This window comes from Ptychodera flava, chromosome 10 (genome assembly GCF_041260155.1).
Source record: "Ptychodera flava strain L36383 chromosome 10, AS_Pfla_20210202, whole genome shotgun sequence".
Taxonomy (NCBI): Eukaryota; Metazoa; Hemichordata; class Enteropneusta; family Ptychoderidae; genus Ptychodera; species Ptychodera flava.
The window spans coordinates 24,214,600-24,235,913 of NC_091937.1; the positions used below are offsets into that span (position 1 = coordinate 24,214,600).

Genomic DNA, 21,314 nt, shown 5'->3' on the forward strand with positions numbered 1-21,314 from the left:
TGAAAATTTGAATTTTAGATTTTCATGAAAATAAGATAAAGAAATTATTTTGAAAGCATGAGCTTCAAAATGAGACCTCACAAGTGGCAGACCAAAAATTTACTGGAATAGTTTGAGATTCCAAATGTCTGTCTCTGAGGCATAATTTGTCTTACTAAAGCTTTTTCGACCACGTGTTCAATGCATAACTGTAATGATATCGTGGTGGCTTTTGATGAGACGAAAAGCTGGCGACAATCAGTTACTCTATTAAAATTATCCAAATTGTACGCATATAGAAAATATATCAATGGAAAATACTATGTTACAAAACATGGGATGTACTGTCATGAATTTAGTTATATTTAACGCTGTTTACTGAGCGAGAAAAAGTTGGTTTTAGAACATGGTTTTTTTGCATTTTTTTTTCTAGGTTACCATGGTCGTGCTTATGCTTCATACAACAATGGCTTCTCGGGTAGAGACATGGAAATGTTTAATCTTCGCTGCACAGGAAAGGAAAAGTCTCTGTTGAACTGTGATTATGAAATTGGTGGCAGTTGCTCGTCGCAGGAAGCAGCTGGAGTCATCTGCACAGGTAAGACAGGTGCGATCTACTCACTGACGTCACTGTAAAACCATATCTACAGTGTTGAAGTATCTCTTGTGTAGTGACGCAGTGATTTCAGATCTGCGCCAAAGGACACTCTTCCGATGGCGATGCAATGCTGGCAGAAGTGCTAAAAATTTCTTAAATTGAAAAGCAATTTCTTCAATATTCAAACAAATGACATCTAATATTTACTTGTATCCGATATATCAGGAATTTTTAAATATATAGGTTAATTGTGCCTGTCAGAGAATTGTAACGACATTAAATGACGATTTTCACTACACTGGCACGCTGCGTCATATTGGCAGACTTATATAATCCCTGACATAACAACATAGTATGCGATTATGTAGATAAAATTTTTGAGTAGATTACGACAGCATGTGACCAATCGATAAAAGCTTTTCAACAGTGCGAAAAGGAGAAGACATTAATTAGTTGTGTTTTATTTAGTCTTGAAACGATATGTGAATCGTGTTCATGTCGCCATTGTCTTTTCTCCTGTTCGCTGTGATTTATGCATTTGTGTGTGTGTGTGTGTGTGTGTGTGATGAGAGAGAGAGGAGTGTGTGTGTGTGTGCGCGCGTGTTTCGCTCCCTGTCATCTTATTTGCCCGATTAGTCTATTGGTGCTTTTTTATCCGTGTTGCCCTTCTCTTGGTTTCCTTTATAATTATAAATGTATGTAATATGCAGCAGTCAGCCAAAAGAGGGAAACAATTATGCTTTCTTGCCTTTTTCTCTTGAAATACTCTAGGTGGCCACATTGACCACTTTTACTGGCCGTTGGACGAAACAGAGGAAAGCATACCTGGCGCCATGCACACGCGCGTCCATGAGGGTGCCCACTTTGTTGAAGACGGACAACATCAAAGCCATTTCCATCAAGCGTGCCCCTGACTGGGTTGACCTCGGCGATTTACCAGGAAGCTGCCTTGAAGACATACAAAACTGCACGTCCGGGGTTTTCACTTTGTCATTCTGGTTTAAAACTGGCACACTGGATCGAAATCAAGTCATTCTGGAAATGGGAAATAACCAATCCGCAGGAGGACTCACCTTTGAGTATGTTGACGGCCATTTTGAAGTGACTCTCCGAAAACACGAATGGGTGTGGAGAGTTTACTTTGTTGCCAACTTTAAGGAGTGGTCGAAGTTGACGTTTCTCTGTGGAAAAGACAACGGCACAAAAGTGTACGTTGATAATATGAAGGTGTCTGGAGACACTGAGGGTCAACAAAGAGATTTCTATGAGATGGAATCGGGATATTCCTTCCAAATAGGAAAACGAAACTCCCGAGATATCTTGAATAGGATTGCTGAATTTTTTATTGACGAAATGCATTATTTGGAACTCTATTCACAGCAATTAGGTTTGTACTGCCATATTCCTCGTATCTATTCTGCATAGAACACCAGCTGACTCGATATAATATTTAAAACAAGCTTTGTCCATAGTGTGGGTATCCGTCAATACCTGCTCAGATGTGACAATATATTTTGATATTGACATTACATTTTGAATTCTATATTAAACTCAGTCCAACAATACTTGGAAAAAAATAATCGGAAAGAAAGATGTTCATAACGCTCGCGATGCACAAAACAGTGAACACATATCGGTGTTGTTCAGAGTCAAAAAGACAATTAGTAAAGTGCATGCGCTCTGTTAAATAGAAGTGTGGCCTGAATCAAGTACACTGTATTCAGATCGCTAGCTATTAATTCAGAAAATTCAACTGTCAGCTCCTAAGAGTATGATGGATTCATTTCAGAGCCAATCAACATCGCACACGGTAAGGAGACTACCAGTGTAGGCCGGACACTGATCCAAACAGATGTAACCGAGGCTACTGAAAATGCCGTTGATGGTATTCTCGATACGTTTGTATCACTGTATGTTGAGCATGAGAATGGGTTTCTTCGTATAGACTTCGGAGATTTACGATCTGTTTCCCATGCAGTTGTCTACACAGCAGGTGAATATGACATTTTATCGAATCCAATTTTTAATAATGACAAGGGGGGACGACAGTAATCAATGTGTACAACACAGGACAATCTTTTTTTATTTTTGCCGATTTAGGTTTTTAACTGAGTCATCACATTTCAAGTTCCTTTACTGGAAAACAAAATGCCGCTGCACGGGTCTATCAAACGAATACGAAAGTCTATGCTCTTCTAAAACGCCATGTGAGAATTATGTTTCCTTTTCATTCGAACTCTGTCTTAATCAAAATAGATAACATGGATGTGTGAAGGTTTTTGAAGTGATGAAAAATTACTTTTGGAAAATGCTGAATTCAATTCATGAGGATTTTTTGTCTACTTTCCTAGGATGATAGCGACCACAAACTTATATTCTGCTTTTAAGATGTGAGAACTACTGTAACAAGTGTATAGTAACATTCAAGCGTATCAATGATGGAAGTGAATATTATTATTATATTAACATGTCCTGCCCGTCGATATTTCAATTGGTCAAGCTGAACCACGTGACTGACCACAAATACACAATAATGATTTGTTTACATGCCCGTGAATATGAATAATAATATTAACACCTCACAGGATCGTACTATTGTAACTTCGCGGCTAAAACGTAAATTGTGATTTGTACAAAGATCATAATCAATCACAAAATAAAATGGATGAGGGCAAAGTTTAGACACTTCTTTCCCAAAAATATCCGGATTTGCAAAATTTTTACAGCGCGCCTGACGATGCGTCGCGTATTGCACTACTCACTGACAAAACCGCTTAGCTCGCATACATTGCAGAAAGTCCCTAAGAGAATACAACATTTGTGTAATACAAGTTTTGGGGCCACGTTGACTTTCGCGTGGGGAATTTTCAAATCTCGACAGTTTTCTTTGGTTCATTGATAATGTAATTGAAATAACAGACTCCGCCCTGACCATTAAAGTTTATTTAAGGGCGCGGGCGAGAGGAAAGCCAAAATTAATTTTTGGCTTTTCTCTCGCCCTAGCCCATAAATAAACGCTAACGGCCAGAGCGTCTCTCATCGTTTCTATAATACTGTCAACACGATTGGAACTAATTTGGGATAATTGGATCTTCATATTTTTCAAATTTCTCAAACGTGTTTCGTATAACTGAATGGTGCAATATTACAAATTACATATAAAGACAAATGTATAACTTAAAAAAGAAAAGCAGATGAGCTTACATTTCCAGATTAAACCGATATTGTTTCACTATCCAATTATGCCAAATCGGTTTCAATCGTGTTTGTTATACTTAACGTGTTATTTTCTTATTATGCTTGGGTGACACTTTGTTGCGTGATACAGTGAAACAAATGATCGACATTGTTAAGGAAATTCTTGCCCGTCGCCGATGCTTTTCAGCTTGTGCGCACACTTCTGGGCATAGCAAATTCTCGTGATCAGGTTTCGTATACGGTATAGCTATAGGCATGAGTAAGGGCGACCTCCCCGCCACCCCACCCCCACCCATCGGCTCACACTAAGCAAGCATAAGTTGCATTAGGCATCATTTAGCACAACTAAACAAATATGCGTGACACTAGTTTTAATAAACAAAATCGGGTCCTAAAAAATGACCAATGCGTTCAGATACGGCGATGGGAAAATTGAAATGTTCACAGCGGCAACTCTCTGTGACAACATTCTACCCTGATTGACTTCCATGCAGAAGTTCGGACAAAGAAATTTGTTCAATCTATCAAATCAATAATACATGATGGTGAGGGCAAGATCACAAGTTCACGGGTATCATCTATATTGCCGTCATAAGAGCCATTTCAAAGGCAACACATATCGTGAACTTGTTATCATAATCATTATTTAACTCTACCTTTTGGGCTTTCCTATCAATAAAATAGCTTGCATTTTGTTGGCAATTTGAAATTCTGCAAAGGATGCACGATTTAGCAATAGCATACCATTATACTGTATTCACTAAAGCTATATGTATTAACTCGAGAAATGTTTGTTGCCTGTCCACAGATTTGCAACAGGAGATACGAATATCTATTGGTAAAGAAATTGAAAATAAAGAAAACTGTGGACCGTATATTGAATTGAATGCTTTCACAGGGTATATACAGCGCTGTAAATCCAGTATTCTAGGTCGCCATTCCTTCATTGAACTGAGGCATCGTGGAAGATACAAATACTTAAGACTGAGTGAGATTCAACTTTTCTATGGTAAGCTGTTTCCATTGGGAATATTACCCTTCCTTTGTTCGCGGTTGCAGTATTTTCGGCAATAAAACCTTTATAATGCGTTAATATTTTCACCAAAGTTATTGTAAAACGATTGGAACTAGTTTTGGATAATTGAATCTTCATGTTTTTCAAATTTCTCGAAATTGTTAGGTGCCCTTAATGTTGCTATGTCGCAAATTGCTCATAAAAACAAGTGTGTAACTTAAAATGAAAAGCAGGTGAGATTACATTTGCAGATTAAATCGACATTATTTCACCATCCAATAACCCCGAATTAGTTCCAATCGTATTTTGATAATATTGTGTCCTTGCCTCGTGTATCTTTGACCATCATTCCACGTCTGTATATACACGGGCGCTCATATTGAAGGCTATACTGTAGGAGATACGTGACTTTGTAAATCACCCTTCACCTTGACCAAAGATCACTTAAAAATAAGTAAATTTAGAGTGTACAGTACATTTTAACCCTTTTCCTGCCAGACAGCATCACTTCACTATCTTCCAAGCCGGTGAAATATGGTATTGAGCCAAAACTCTCTCACCCACCGGCTTGTTACCGCTGCAGCTTTTATAATCTGTAAAAATATTATTTACGGTGTCTATATTTTCCAGGACCTTCAAATGTTCAATTTCTGATTAAAAGGTAGACTTGGTTCGAGTCTGTGATTTGTGAACGTTTGAGTGGGGTGGACGCGTGGATTTGTGTTTTGTTTTCATATGCAACGTGTGAATTGGTGAACGCAATGAGAGGGGTGAACGCCATACAGAGAAGTTTCAACCGGAACTAGAAACTATCTCACTACTGCGCAGACTCAAAGGTAACGCGGTTGATCGCTAGGAAAACCTGACTTGGTCTGCCAAATCTCAAATAGGTTTGTATTAAATAGAAGAGACATTAGAGAAAATGTTATGAATGACATAATAATTTAAAATTCGCCAACCTGAACCAAGTCTAGTTAAAAGGGGACATATGGGACATGTTATGCTTCACTAGTTTGAACAAATTTGACCTAATGGTGACATATGAACTTGGCAGGATAAGGGTGAATGTAATGCTGAATATTAGGCTGATTTCAGGGGGAGGGTACTTGAAAAAAATTACAGCACGCTGGGGGATCTGAAAATAATTGACATTGCAAAAGGGAGGACTTGAAAATTTATTGAATATCACTTACTTTTCAAATACCTTCAGGCAGTTTCATTTCCTGTCAATTTCCATGACAACCTCGTGTAAACAAGATAAAATCTAGGCGTGGCTGCATTTGTCACATAGCATCAAAACACATGCAAGATAATCCAATTTAATTTCGGAATTCCGAAGTCCGAAAAATAAGACCACTCTTACTTGTATGCATATATTGTCATGAGTGTATGTTTGTTGGAGGGCTACAAATATGATGCAAGATTTAAATTTGTAACCCTACAATTTGTGCTATACCATTCCAAAAGTATGCGCTAAGCGTTAAATTCAGCTGAACTCTCTGGGGATCACAATAATCTGTCAAAAATCAGCTGATTTTTTCAACTGATTTTTCCACTCCTGAAAAATTCTGGTGAATATTTCTTGTTAACAGAACAATTACCTGGATTTTTAGATATTATTTGAACAATCAGCTGCATATCTTGTTTTTGGACAAAAATTTAGCCGATATTTTAGAAATTATTAGAAAATTACATTCAGCTGAACATTTCAGCCGATTTGCAAAAATTCAGCTGATGGTTTTACTGAATTGCTGTGGTCTTCAAGAAAATAAGCTGAATTTTTACTGAACAATGTATTCGTCCAAAAATCAGTTGAATTTTTTTATGAATGTAAATATTAAAATGGCATTATTTTGGATGTGAAATATCTTAACATGAAAGTAATGGTACAAATATATTCAGTATTAAAGAAACATTACTATCTGTTAATAAAATTTGAAATTAAAAGGATATTCCGAAATTGTTCGGCGATTCCGAAATTAGTTCCGAATGCGTTATGCTTAATAATTGGTAAGTTCAAACACGTTCCATAGAGGACCATGATTCAAACAAGAAAACAAAAAATAGGTGTATCCATGTGAGCAAAAAAATTAAAAGACGGCGCTCCATTTTTCTCACAGATCCATCATATATCGGATGTTACGAAGGGAACAACAGTACCACCGATGTTGAATCAAATCAATGGTTTGGTATAGGGGAGTGTCGACAGCATTGCGCGCTCACAGGATTTCCGTTTGCTGGTCTCACAAATTCGGGCGCTTGCCTTTGTGATAGTTCATATGATGGCGCCCCACGGTCCGACCGTTGCCTCGGCTTCTTGAAGTACGCCCCGAATGTCTTCACCAACTCACACAACAACCGTGATGTCTTAGGCAATCTCGATAATGCAGTCAGTTGGTTTATGGCGAGCAATGTTGCAGAGGAACTCAGCATGAATTTCACCGTCGATTTGAGGTGCCAATCTTCATCAAATCCTACTGAGGGCAATTTTGTCCACAATGATGATCAACTGTATACAACTACTGAAATAATCGCCTGCACAACTTCCGTCCAAGTCGAAAGACATAGTCTATTTCTACGCCTTCAAGCCACGATTCAGGACATGAAGCTTGTTGCTGATGAAATCATATCAAGTGATGTTGAACATACAATACAAGTTTCCTTTGCCTCAGACGGTGAGTATGAAGTTAAGGTGGTCGTAAAGAACTCAATTATGCTGGTCTCCCAGAAGTTAACGGTTCGCATACGTGTAGGCCTAAAAGCACCTCTCTTGGCCATGACCGCACCCGAACACACCAATACATCGGGAGCTGGTAATGCAACAATAAATGATACATTTTCAATACTGGATCAGTCGGCCATCACTGGTAAAATGACATTCTTCACTGGCGTATATATAGATAATATTTCATCAACTTGCGTAATTGCTTTTGGAGATGGCGGTGTAGAAGAAGAGGGTGTAAATCAGGTACAAATCATCAATTACCAACACAAGTATTCCAATCCTGGTACGTACGTCACAGTTCTCGAATGTTTCAACGATTATGTCGCCTACAGACTGGTATACACTCGTAAAGTGAGGAAACGTGTCAGTAACGCTAAAATAGACATCACACAGTCATTCAGCGTACTGACTAGCGTACCATCGACAGTAACTTGGAATGTGGAAGAGGAGTACGAAGATGTGGAGCTTTATCTCGTCATGATGAACACATCGACCGAAAACGGCCATACAAGAGCAACAAGAATGCTGCTTCATGCTGGGGATTGGAAGAACCTCCAGGGACTAGACTACTACCAAGGCAACTACACGGCAAACTACACGTGCACAGGTCTACACGTCCTGTATTTACTCCTGTTCAATTACCCTCAGGGCGTTATTCAGAACGTAAGGTTTTACTCGGTCGCTGAGAATGTCTCTCTTGTAGATATGGAGCTTTTCCCCGATTATAACAGGACAGATTTTAGAAGTTTAACAACACGCAAATACTATGAAGAGGAGATGCTGGAAATAGAGAGGAACACAAAGTTGAAAATGGGTGTTTCGACCCAGATTGAGAATGGCTCTTTTCGGATTTTTACCTATGAAAGTGACAACATTACTTCCCCGATGGAGATAGTTCTGTACGTTGATGAAGAAAGAAGACAACTTGAGGAGCTGAGGACACATAATTACACAAAGAAGGGGAATTTCACACTCGGTGTGACTGCTGTCAATGATGTCGATATCAGCTCGGTGACCTATGACATCTATGTGTACCCAGTGTGCGAGAAACCACTAGTGTGGATAAATGGGTATGGCAAATACAGATCTATGCCGAGGAAAGAGTACAGATCCACCGCGATCACGATCACTGGTATGGTAACATATATCTGCAAAGTTGAAGACATCGTATCGTTCGCACAGTTCACGTGGACAGCGTACCGTATACAGAAAGACGAAGAGCCCGAGTACATACCGGTGCCCCAATCAAAGCGATGGGCCAATACCTTCCCCGGGAAGACATTCCCATTGGGTTTGATAAAAATCTATCTTGAAGTTAAACTGACGACTGATGGTGACAGTGACATTGAACCTGGCGGAGATTCAATCTACATCCTCGTAGGACGCGCCCCGCCCAGTGTCACAATAAACGGAGGATCTTCAAGGATACACTCGTTAGTAAACAATCTCGTTCTAGATGCGTCGATGTCTGCAAATCCCGATTCGGATGATCAATCATTGGACATCAAATGGGCTTGTCGTCGTCCAGGTTCAGTTTATGAAGATACCGGTTCTGACTTTGACTTTGGGCCATGCAACATTTCTTCGGAAGGGTTGAAGGCTTCTGACGGAAGTAAAATACTGACTGTCTCCAACTCTTCCCTGGAAAAAACTCGTTACATATTCAGGGCAAGACTTCAAGGTGAAGATGACCAATATGATGAGTTTGAACAGGAAGTTACTGTCATTAATAATGCGTCCATGGAATTCAAAATAAGGTAAATCTACACGTATCGCTAAGTGTGTCTATTGCGGCCAGTAGGTCAGTCGTAAATTGAGTTCTCATGTCGCCACTGTATTAACCAAATCTAGAAGATGTCTGCCGATTGTGTTGTCCGGAGTAACCTGACTGGACTGCATGACAAATATCACTCAACAAGTTCATCAAACTATATCCACTTGAGAACGTTTACTTAGCAGCCTTGTGAACAACATTACTAAATTAATTACAAGGCGTCGTTTGCCTCATAATTGTACATATAAACTTTTGCCCTTCTTTTTCTTTTGTTGAGTTTCAAAGACTATATTTTATGATCAAGAGAAGCAAATCACTGTAAAAAGTCTGAAACTACAAAAAATCATATAGTCAAGTATTGACAGATATTTGCATTGAGAAATGCCGCTTTACTCCTGTTGAATCACTGGTAAAGTTGCATTCTAAATGTCCATGAAAATAAAACGTGGCAAATTCATTTACTCTACAGGATTAAAATGAGTCCAAACCAGCAACAGATTCATATGTTAAACATTTGGGAGTCCGAAAGCGTTGCCCCGGTGGGTCGAATTCTACTGTGCGCAAAGAATACAATGACAAACCTTTCCTTGTGTGCCGTAGTCGTTTGATAAGACGTAATTGCCTGCTATAAGCTTATGTCAGTAACTTCAACGAAATTGGATCTTAGGGAATCGTCCTGGATGTCTATTCTATGACATCAACAGTATGAGCGAAATTAAGAAGTAGAATTTTACAAACATTTCATCACCAAGGTTAATTGTATGCAATGTGCATGTACACTCTGAGCTAAACATATATTATCACGTGGGCATTGACCCTTTAAGTGCTATAACGTTCCCACCAAAATTTTAGTGCAACATTTTTACGAATTTTTATGAATTTTTCTGTAATTTTTTGATAATTTTGGACCAAATGGACATCACATTACATTGGCTATACAGTATGTTATCAAAATTTTGACAAAAATCTGAAAAAAACTTGACTTGAGTATATTTTCTTAAGGAGACAAAAATTGACTTTGGCGCTCAAAGGGTAAAGATAGCATGCGCCTCGAAAGTGAAAGACAAAACGTTTTGCTTTTTGCTCAAACTTTTCTCAATAGCTTTCGACCATTTTCTTACCAAATCACGAATAAAATGTCAGTGTGCAAAATCTTGTACCAGAGAAACAAATTACCTTGCATTTAGTGATATTTGAAATTCAAAATGACTATCACCCGTATGTTAGCTCTACAAGAAAAACTGAGGTGGCGAAAACTTTTCTTATTCCAAAAGCTTTCAAATAATACCCACGAATGGTAGTGGACTTTTATCGATTGTCTTCGTACCCTGATAATCTGTGCTACAACAAAACAAGAGGATCTTGCTACCATATTAGCCGTTACCTTACATGCATGACTTTGTATGACGTTGTATGACCACTGTTATGGTTGTAGTGATGTACTCGTCCCCCCACCTCATTGATATGTGCCACACGTTTTTTGTCACTAGAAAACTATGAAGCACCATCATTCGGAAATGTGGGCCAATTCGTTGACTCTGTTTCCTCTGTTAACATTGATATTTTTAAGCAATGGATTAAATTCATCGTCGACAAATTTCTAAATAGTGCTGTTCACAAGTGACGTCATCGTTCTCTCATTAATAAGCAAAATTTAATATTTGTCCGCATTTTTAGATTACTCTTTTGAAAATATTTGCTGACGAGAAGAATCTTGAAGCCTATATCGTTATGAGCAAGGTTGCGAAGGCGTGCATACTAAACTGTACCGAGAAACCTGCTGATAGCAGAATCTGCCATGTAAAGTATATAGCCTATGGAAATATATTTTGTGGTGTCATGAGATTGATCTATACTGACATACTCTAGTAATTTGCAATCTGATTGATGAAGTACTCTCTTTCCCTTCTATTAGGTGCGTACTGAATTGTGGACGTACCATAGGGTCATCCCACGCCACATCCCTCCTGGTTGAATGTACAAATGATGCGTGTTATCAGCATGAAAAAAGTGTAACTTACCAGTGGACCTTGTCGGAATATGATGGAGTTTTGAACGCATACGAACGAGTCAAAGATGACCCCTCCGACATATACAAGTTCGTAGGTAAATAAACATTACATGTGTCCCCTCTCTCTCTCTCTCTCTCTCTCTCTCTCTCTCTCTCTCTCTCTCTCTCTCTCTCTCTCTCTCTCTCTCTCTCTCTCTCTCTCTCTCAGACACCCATACCATACACACATCTTCGGAAACAAGATTGGAAACCCATATTTACATTTATTCATCATATAGTAGTAACAGCATACCGAGAAATGGTTGACCGTGGACTCATATGAGTCATGAGTTAAATCACCTTGTTCAACCTAAAATAAACCACAGATATCCAACGAGGAACTGTAGCATTAGAAGTTTTCCATCAAAAACCAAGCGTAAAGATTCCAGCCCAGTTGTTTATAGTGTTAATTTATTACGTAATTGAATGCGTTTTATCAATTGTTGTTTGTCGTTGTTGATGATGCGTTTATTTTTTGCTAGAGTACGACTCTGTATTTTTATAAATCTTAGAATTGTACCTCTTATAATTTGACCTAAAGGTCACCATTTTTGAGGCAAATAAACCATTATTATTATTATTATTAATGAGTAAATAAGGCGGGAACAGCTCCACGTGGTATGTTACCTTTGTTTAGAAGCAAATCTATGTTGTCGCTAGGCATTCATAGGTTTCTGATTTGCAGTAAATATATTCATAACTATGTGTGCAAGAGATATACTTATTATACCTGTTTGATGTTCTCATATCAAATGATGATTTCGCAATTAGTTGAAATGCTAAAAAGTGATTGCACCCTTCTTGTATCGCTCACAGGTAATCAAGGGTCGTCGGTTATGATTTTCGAAAATTTTCTCAACAAAGGTTCTCAATATCGGCTTCAAGTCTCTGTCGATGGGATAACATCAATAGATGATTTTGTTGCATTCTACGAATTCCAAACAGCTAATTCTCCCTACAATGGCACATGTGAAGTAACACCGGAAGAAGGTGAGGTATTTCAATGAATTACGCCGAAACTGCACAATAATGCGCAATTCATGTCTCCTATGCCACAACATAAGTGAACGTGCTTCCTTCGAGTAAAGCAAGCTCGGCGACAAAACACTTGACGGTAAAACTATATGGTACATGAGAAGTTGAAAATAAGTGATACAAAACCAACAGCCAGTTTAGGCAAAACTCCTTAACAATTGGGAACCTGCGACATAATTTGTACATGTTGAATAATGATTTACAACTTAAAGGCGCGATTCATACAAACGTGGAAATAACGAACGAAACAAAAATGAAAGGTAAGTTTATTTACCAAAAACACCAAATTTAAAACTTTTACGTAGAAGGTTTAGCATTTAGAATCGCAAAAATTGCATTTCCGTTAAATCCTTTCTCTTAGTGCAATTTCGAAGAAAATATTGATAGTTTGATTGATTGATCGATTGATTGATTGATTGATTGATTGACTGGTTGATTGATTGATCGACTACATTTGGCACGCAGCTGCAAGTGACATAAATAAACATAACTGTTTTATTGTAGGATATGAAACGTAATCAGTAAATCAATCGATCGACATTTTCTCAGAGCGGGGATTTAAGTTGTAATTACTTGGCAAACAGTAAATGTTGTTTGCAACTTACAATACGATTGTTATCTCCACTGTAGAAAACTTTACATTAGGAAACAATAAGCGATATTTGTGTTATACTTGCAATGTCCAATTCATCGAAATTCACTTCGGGATTTAAAATCATTAGGTTAGGAATCCTTATTAGAAAATATGCCACGATCAAAATTGGTGATTTAGCTTAAAATGCTGCTCGGACAACCTGAGTTAGCACGGTTGATTATGATGATAAAATTATTATTGAAATCATCCATTTTACTGTTATACAGGAACTGCATTCGAGACCTACTTTTATGTTCTATGTGAGCATTGGCTGACTGGTATCGAAGATGAAGACGTGAATGTTGATGAAAATCTTCGTCCAGGAATGCATTACCGTATACAACTCACAAGTGCGGGCATCGTGTATGGCAGTGACTTCTATTTCGCCCCAGATCCATTGACCCCACGGATGAAATTTCCAGTTGGACCAGCTGAATTCGGCCATGTATGGGAACTTCAGGTTGTAATAGAGAACGACTTTAAAGAGTTCGCTACGAAAATGCTCAATGTAAAGGTATGGATTTCCAGTACACTCTTCGGTGATGTGCATTATTGATACATGGTAGATTATGTGTAGTAGAACAGGGTCACATAGCAAAGAACCTCTCATGCGATAAGAAAGGCGGATGTCTCCACCTTTCAGTATAATTTACAAAACATAAAACTATATCTTAATTTTTTAAATATGTGCAGCTTCGATTACCTTATGACAGGTACAGGTGTTGAAAATAACAGATAGTTGATCAAATTTTTGTAGTTTCCACTAAGAGTAGTTTTGAAACCTTCCCTTGCATGTGACTTGTATATGTGTAGAAAAAACAGCGGCTTGCTGCTTAAACGTTGAAGGTGCACAAAGTTACGTATTTTTCAACAAAACCTGCTGAGTCAGCATTTTTTCGCAAGTTTTCTTTTTCCAACAAATAGATAGGTCTGATCATAGTATCTTAAAAGTCTGGACCGGTGACATCATCTTGAATTCCGTTTTTAAAATTGCTCGTGCTCCAGACACATTTGTAAACGTTACACACAGTAAGATTTAAGTGAACCACATTTGAGTACTTCCTAGTGAAACAATCACCTGAAAAACAAACAGTGCACTCAGATTTGACGTATGGCCCGTTACAAAAAATCACCGAATGCGAATATGGCGTAAGAATTAGCAGATGATGCTGAACGTACCTCGGAGAGCAAATCAATCTACTACATACAGATTTGATATATGGCCTAATTACAGAAATTCATTAGATATGCAAATGAGCCAATTTTCAGTACGTCACAGTCATCGACCTGGTGGCATAACTCAAACTAAGTATTGCCATCGGTCACGGACAGTCCTATCAAATCCAGTGCATTCGGCTTCGATATACAGACTGATTACAAAAGTCCATTGAATATGTATGTGAGTTTATAAGCAGCATGTCAGACTCACGTGCATTACGTATGACCAATGTACGTAATAAGTTAAGTCACATGCAGTGTATTAAAGTTGATATATAGTCTGATTACATGTGTATTAATATGCATACAATTTGTAATCAGTTTGTCACGGTCATCGCATTATGCATAAGTAACTCAAAGTATGGCCAATGTTCGTACCAAAAATCTATATGCTACTTCGGTATATATAGCCTTATCATAGAAGTTTATTAAATATGCAAATTAAGTTATTATCATTTGTTACACTCATCACACTTTCAGTACAGCTAACTAACTATGTAATTAGGCCATATACCTAAGACGTCTAACAAAATTTATTAATGTATAGACTACTTTCAGAAATTCAGCCGACTTACAAATGATATAAAAATAAGTAATTTTTGATCATAAATCTTTCGGACGTGAGACAATGACTAATGTATATCACACGTCCGACATCATTCAGAGCAATTTACTACATTAATTCATATAGCTGTTAATCTATGACGTCCGTTTCAAATTATTGGGGCAGTATAAATGATCAGAAGGGGGTCACAATGCTGATATTATCAGAAATTTACCTTAATTAAGAGTCATATCTAAACTGCTCCTCAAATGAAGGACACAATTATAAACCTCTCCTACACGTCGATATGCCATCTCTGATGTTTCGAATCATATGAAGAAATTTATTGAACTTCTTTAAGATCGCCTAAATGAACACAATACCGGAATACACAATCGTCTAAAAATGTTTTATAAAGACTATACTATCATTTCAATAATAGTAATTTATGGTGTTTTTGTACAGGTATCTCCGCCACCATCAAAGGTTACCGAGGGTGCTTTGCGCTTAGTTGATAGCATGAAGCATCTTGACAACCCGATCCAAACTAACCAAATGGTAATGATGGTTGCCTCTGAACTCAACAAGGTGTGTATACAGAAAGATGTGCCTATTGTTATAAATGTTTCATTTCATATTATAACTTTGCTTTTGAAGTTTCCAAATCAATTTCCCTTCTTAAGTAAAATCGGTCGATATCGAAGTTAGAATTTGTATTTGCTTGTCAATGTGTGTATGTCTCGTAGACCATACACAGACGGTTTTCAAATTAGACTAATTTTGTACAATGTACTGCTATTTATCGTATGTACTATTAACACGATGGGAACGTATTTGGGATAACTGGATGGTGAAGTAATATCTTTTTAATTTGCAAATGTAAGCTAATCTGCTTTTCTTTTTACGTTACACACTTGTTTTTGTTTGTAATATTGCAACATTTTGCTATAAGGCACCTAACACTTTTGAAAAATTTGATGAAGATCCAATTATCCCAAATTAGTTCCAATCGTGTTTATTAACGTCATATATCGTCTTTCAATGGCATTGTGTATGATTAATTTGTATCTAATCTTCAGTCAAGATCTTCTCTGCCATGGCAACACAATGTAATTATTTTACTAACCAGTGAAAACAGTCAAAGTCATAAATACTGTTTTACATACACACAATATATATATATATATATATATATATATATATATATATATATATATATATATATATATATATATATATATATATATATATAGAATGCTCTCTACTGGAAATCATACATTTCAGGACACAGGCTCAAGAACACGTGATGGACAAGACATAAAAGAGGTAAATGCACTTTATCTTGATCAAGGCTACGTAACACATGATCATATGTTACGCCCATAACGTGAAGCTTAATATCAGTATTCTCATTGGTTGTTCAGAGGTTCTAATATTTGTAACACTGTTCTTAGATAATACCGAGTGGTTGTTTTGTATTATCGATTGATGGATAAGGGCTTGCAAGACGCTTTGTGACTTGTAGATTTGATATCAATCTCCCATTAGATATTCTTGATTTCAGATATGCCTACAATTCAGTGACTGAACACACCAAAACAGCATAAAGCTGTTTTCTCAAATTTTGCATTTTGCATCTATTTCAGGTTTATAGATCACTGACATTATTTGATGGGTTTCACAAATGCGTAAATATCTATCACCGATATGACCCTAATTATAATACTTTTAATGTCCGTCTTTATGCTTGATATATTTGATTTGAGTTACGCTGTTTACTCAGATATTCTACGGAGCATACCAACTAGACTTCCCAACATAACCAATAGAGACTACCTGTCCCTCTACCAAATTGATATGCTACCATGCAGTGTTGTTGGCCTTGTTACAATGTTTCAAATGCATATACATTTCATATCACGCTGTTTTGTAATATATTATAATATCCTGTGATGTGCCAATATAGTCAGAGTTCATTTCGTTCAAGGTTGCAACATAACTAAGACTTTGTGGTTCACGGAAATGTTAGTTCAATTATGACATCCATACACAGTATCATCATGTGGGAATAGGATCAGAAACAATTTATTCATTTTAACACATTGGATTATTATGTAATTCTATCATTCCTTACCTTTCTTATCTACGGTCCTGTGTACGTAGACTGTTGTAACTGATACCGATGGGGGAAAAAGATCAGTCATACATAGCGTGCACTTCATCATTGGTATTCATATGATTCATGCACCTAACTGTGTGTTACACCTTATTTTCTTCTTCAAAGGCACGGCGGAAGCTGGGTGAAGCACTGGAATTTTCTTCAAGCCTTCTCTTCACACCGGAGAGTGTATCACAGACTCTTTCCGTTTTGGATTTAGCAGCAAAGGAGCCGTCAGAGATAGATGAAGCTGGACAGGTTAGCTCGAACTCCATGCAATTTTACTGAGTGAGAAATATGTGAACAAAGAAGATGTTATGGACTATAATAATAGGTTGAAGTCGACAATTACTCATTTTGCTTTTAGCAGAGCTCAGTCAGTGACGGAGTTACACGTTTGAGTACAAGAAAGTATGTATGTATGTATGTATGTATGTATGTATGTATGTATGTATGTATGTATGTATGTATGTATGTACGTACGTACGTATGTATGTCCGTACGTATGTATGTACATACGTACGTACGTATGTAGTGTTTTCTTTCCATCTCGATGACCATTTAATCATACGTTGTGACAAATCTATTCCACAGTCGTCAATGGTTACAGTGATAGCAAGATCCTCGACTGCCCTCCTCAACATGACAGCTGATACATCTTTACCACAAGTGGTTGTCGAGGAAACATTGGGAGGTAAGTTTACAGTAATCAGCTTGTTATGTATTAGTGAATAATGCCAATTGATAACTCATAGGCTGCGAGCAGATGAAGACATATCTTCCTTTTTTTCTTTCTTTCTGTCTGTCTTTCTTTCTTTCGTTTGTTCTTTCATTCTTTCTTTTTTTCTTGTAACACAATTTCGGTCGATATACAAGCTGATTGCAATCGTGAAATATCGAACAAAATGTATTCACAGAAATGTCAAAGTGGACATGACAATACGCTTTCAAAAATAAAATGACCATAACAAGTATGTTTTCTTGCTAATATCATGACCAGTGTATGAGCTCATGGACTTAGCCTCGACATAAATGCATAATACAGAATCAGATGCGATTGCATTATTCGAAATAACTTTTTATTCTGGAAGTTAATACATTTAACTGGATTAACTACTCGAATAATAATTTGTTTTGAAAAAAACAAACAATTCCTTTGCTATGCTATCATGCCATGGCCACTTTGTTTGCAGTCTGCTATTTTATGCAACTAAATTTAAAACTATTTCAATAAGTTGAATGTCGATAAATGACTGAAGATAATTTTATAGTGAAAATCCCAAAAAGCAACACGCTTCACCGTCACACTAAAATTAGGCTGTGTAAATGTACTTTGGAATATGCATATGTATATAAGTATTGTAAGTAATTTAATGAGACTGTATGTGTGGGTTTAAGCAAGATAAATGACAAACGTGTGCCACACTCCAGTATGAGTTTGATTACATCAGATAATTTCCTAAACCTCATGAGCATTTGCCTTGAAAGGCCATGGGTCATTCTATTCTTGTCAGCGATACAGCACATTTGTTCCTGGGTCATTCTATTCTTTAGTCAGTGATACAGCACATTTGTTCCTGAAAAGTGATAGACTGTGAATAAAGTATCTAACATACGTTGTGAACAATCGTTCAGCTTTTATGAATGAATGAAGAATTTTCACCTAACAATGTAATACGACCCTTCTTTTTTTCATTACAATAGATATGGTCTCATCATCTTCGTATCTACTGGAATCTCTGTATCAGTCAAACATAGAATACTTTATGCCAGAGAATACAACCGAAGACAAGTTGGAAACTCCACGCACAAATGTCTCAAATGTAATTAGCATTCGTCATTCTTAGAAATTGTTGGTTGCTTTTTGTTTAGTTTGGCTGACGTTTCTCGTACGTATTGCCGGTAACTATGGAAATTTGAAGGTTTTATGTGCTCGTGTCACGACTCTTTATCAGAAAGTGGAGATAGCTAGGCAGGAAACTTATTTTCAATACCTGGCATGCCTACTTGCAGTCTAGTTGCGCTCGTTTGGCTGTCCATTCACCAATTCGACTGTCTTGGTTTGAACTCAGACATACCTGCTTTGGTCTCTCTCGAAGATCATGAATTGTATGACGAATAAAATTGCATGTATGCGGAATATTTATGTGTCCTGCGATGAGATCCGGTATTGCGGTCAGTTTTCCCAATTTCGTACTGTTTTATGGGAATATCAGTAAAGTATGTCTGAAGTCAACATATTTCGTAAAAAGAGAAACTACCCACCTGGACGCGTGTTTCAAAAGGACAATGAAGAGGCTACCAGACATCTTTCGTATATTTTCTTTAAACGTTATGCCACCATTATTCATTTGCATGTTAACGCCGCTGATTCTCATAAACACGATATCAGAACAGGTCCAATACTCAGTGTCAATCAAACTAAATAATCACTTACCACGTCAACGAAACAGAAAAAAGGCAATAACAGTGGGGTCATCTTGAATCACTGTTTGGTGTAAATTTGCCGCAGAAAAATGGCCTTAGCGTAGCGAAATGCATGGCATTTATAAATCATCACGTACTGCATGAGATTATTGTATGATGTCCTGTTATCATTCGGGTTTGCAGTGTACGACTAGCCTCTTACTGAAGATTTAGTCTGGGGAATGTTACACTACAATTACTAGGCTTATCTTTCGTGATGACGTTATTTGTGAATTAAAGTCTTTCGGCCGGAGAGCCAGTTGATATTGACTTTATGTTATTTTAACCTGTTGTTCTCTTTTGAAAGATGTGTTCATTTAATCATTGTTTGATATAGCTGATAAAAATTGCAAAGCTAAATAACGTCATACACGAACTGATCACAAGGCGTCCACAGCTTTAAGAACTCAAAACACTCAGTTACTCCAAATACTATCAATAGCATGCACACTTCGATGATCCAAAGCAGTCGTACGAACCTAATTTTACATGTAGTGCGTCAGCAAAAGTCTGTTCTACTTAGCAAATATGCCGCACTTTCTCAAGATTGAGAAAAGACATAACTTCATTATCGGCATACATATAAACAGAATAATGATTTCCATCTTCTGCATTTGATAATCAAATGATTGAAAGACTAAACAAGGCATAAAACACGGCGTTGAATTTCCAGGGTGCAAGGTACATTCGTTTTACACATGCACAAAAGAATATATTAAAAGTATCGTCATTTATTTCATTTATTTTTGTTCAGGTGGCACATCTGACCAACACAGTAGTCGACTCGCTTGATAAAATGTCTGCCGGAGTTCTGCGTAGAATTCTTCCCGGCGAACCAGCCGTGAATGTATCAAAGCATGGTGTATTGTTACAACTTGAGAAAACAACTCAAGACAAGCTGTCAAACAAACAGATTGGCGTCAAAAACGGTACCTTCTCTCTAACCTCTGCACAAGGGATGTTTTCCGATGTAAATTCGTCTTCAGTTGACTTGAAAGTAAGATATCTACCTTAACCTTTTCAGACTTTACTTTCTAGAAACTTACCAGAACTACCCCTTTACATAGGGGTTTAGGCCTGAAAGGGTTAAAGTTAATTATTGATCACTCTTTCTTGTCTTCATTCAAATGTCCAATTTTTGAACGGATTTGAACTCACTGGCTACTAATGAGCTTCGCTTCGATAAAGTTTTTTTCCGATGTATGATAGTGAGCGTACGAGCGTGAGTGCTTCACGAACTCTACAGCGTGCGGAGGGGTCGCAGTCAGAAAACTTGTAACAACTTAGCTCGGTTATTCAACCAATTTTTTGTTGAGATTGGGGATTTGGCCGAGCGGTTTTGTCTGTGGCTTCTCCTCTAGGGGACTGTGTACCGTACGTTGTGAGTGCGAACCTCATTGAAACCACCGTAGCAAAGGCTTCAGCGATCAAATAAAAGTGATTTGTATGATCTATAACGACTGGCTTGTGTAATCGTTGTGGAACTGGGTCGTTGACGTAGTTACCAATACGTCATTGTCGTAACGTGTTCACAACGTGCAATCAAAGCAGGTCCTGTTATTGGTATTCTTGAAGACAAATAAATAATTTAACAGGTCCAATTAACAAACGCAAAGAAAATGCCAATAACAATAGGGTTATCTGCTGTACACACATGCGTATATGCTGTACGTCACACAACATTTAAGAAACAAATGTGTCATAATTGATACCATATCTCCGTAACTATCTAAAATAGAATTTCTCAAATGATCTAACTAACCTATATTTGGGGAACCCTTGTCTCATGTGCTTTTGTGTAGGCAAGCTGTCTCACTTTCATATACTAGTATATTGTATATATAATTCTTGGGGGTTTTTTTGGTCGATATTTTGTACCAAAAAGACTAACTAGTGATATTGAAGATATTTTAAGTGCCT

At 37.4% G+C, this 21,314-nt stretch overlaps 1 protein-coding gene across 1 annotated transcript in view; it reads left to right on the forward strand.

Moving 5' to 3' along the window:
• The window catches only part of LOC139141567 (polycystin family receptor for egg jelly-like), a 35,651-nt gene that overhangs the window by 837 nt on the left and 13,500 nt on the right, over positions 1–21,314 (forward strand). The window contains exons 2-15 of the mRNA XM_070711160.1: positions 413–577; positions 1,349–1,964; positions 2,367–2,570; positions 4,584–4,784; positions 6,911–9,272; positions 11,205–11,395; positions 12,156–12,329; positions 13,236–13,522; positions 15,236–15,358; positions 16,055–16,096; positions 17,055–17,186; positions 17,523–17,622; positions 18,633–18,751; positions 20,149–20,391. Coding sequence (XP_070567261.1) covers positions 524–577; positions 1,349–1,964; positions 2,367–2,570; positions 4,584–4,784; positions 6,911–9,272; positions 11,205–11,395; positions 12,156–12,329; positions 13,236–13,522; positions 15,236–15,358; positions 16,055–16,096; positions 17,055–17,186; positions 17,523–17,622; positions 18,633–18,751; positions 20,149–20,391 — 4,848 coding nt within the window. The 5' untranslated portion in view covers positions 413–523. The remainder of the gene's footprint in view (positions 1–412; positions 578–1,348; positions 1,965–2,366; positions 2,571–4,583; positions 4,785–6,910; positions 9,273–11,204; positions 11,396–12,155; positions 12,330–13,235; positions 13,523–15,235; positions 15,359–16,054; positions 16,097–17,054; positions 17,187–17,522; positions 17,623–18,632; positions 18,752–20,148; positions 20,392–21,314) is intronic.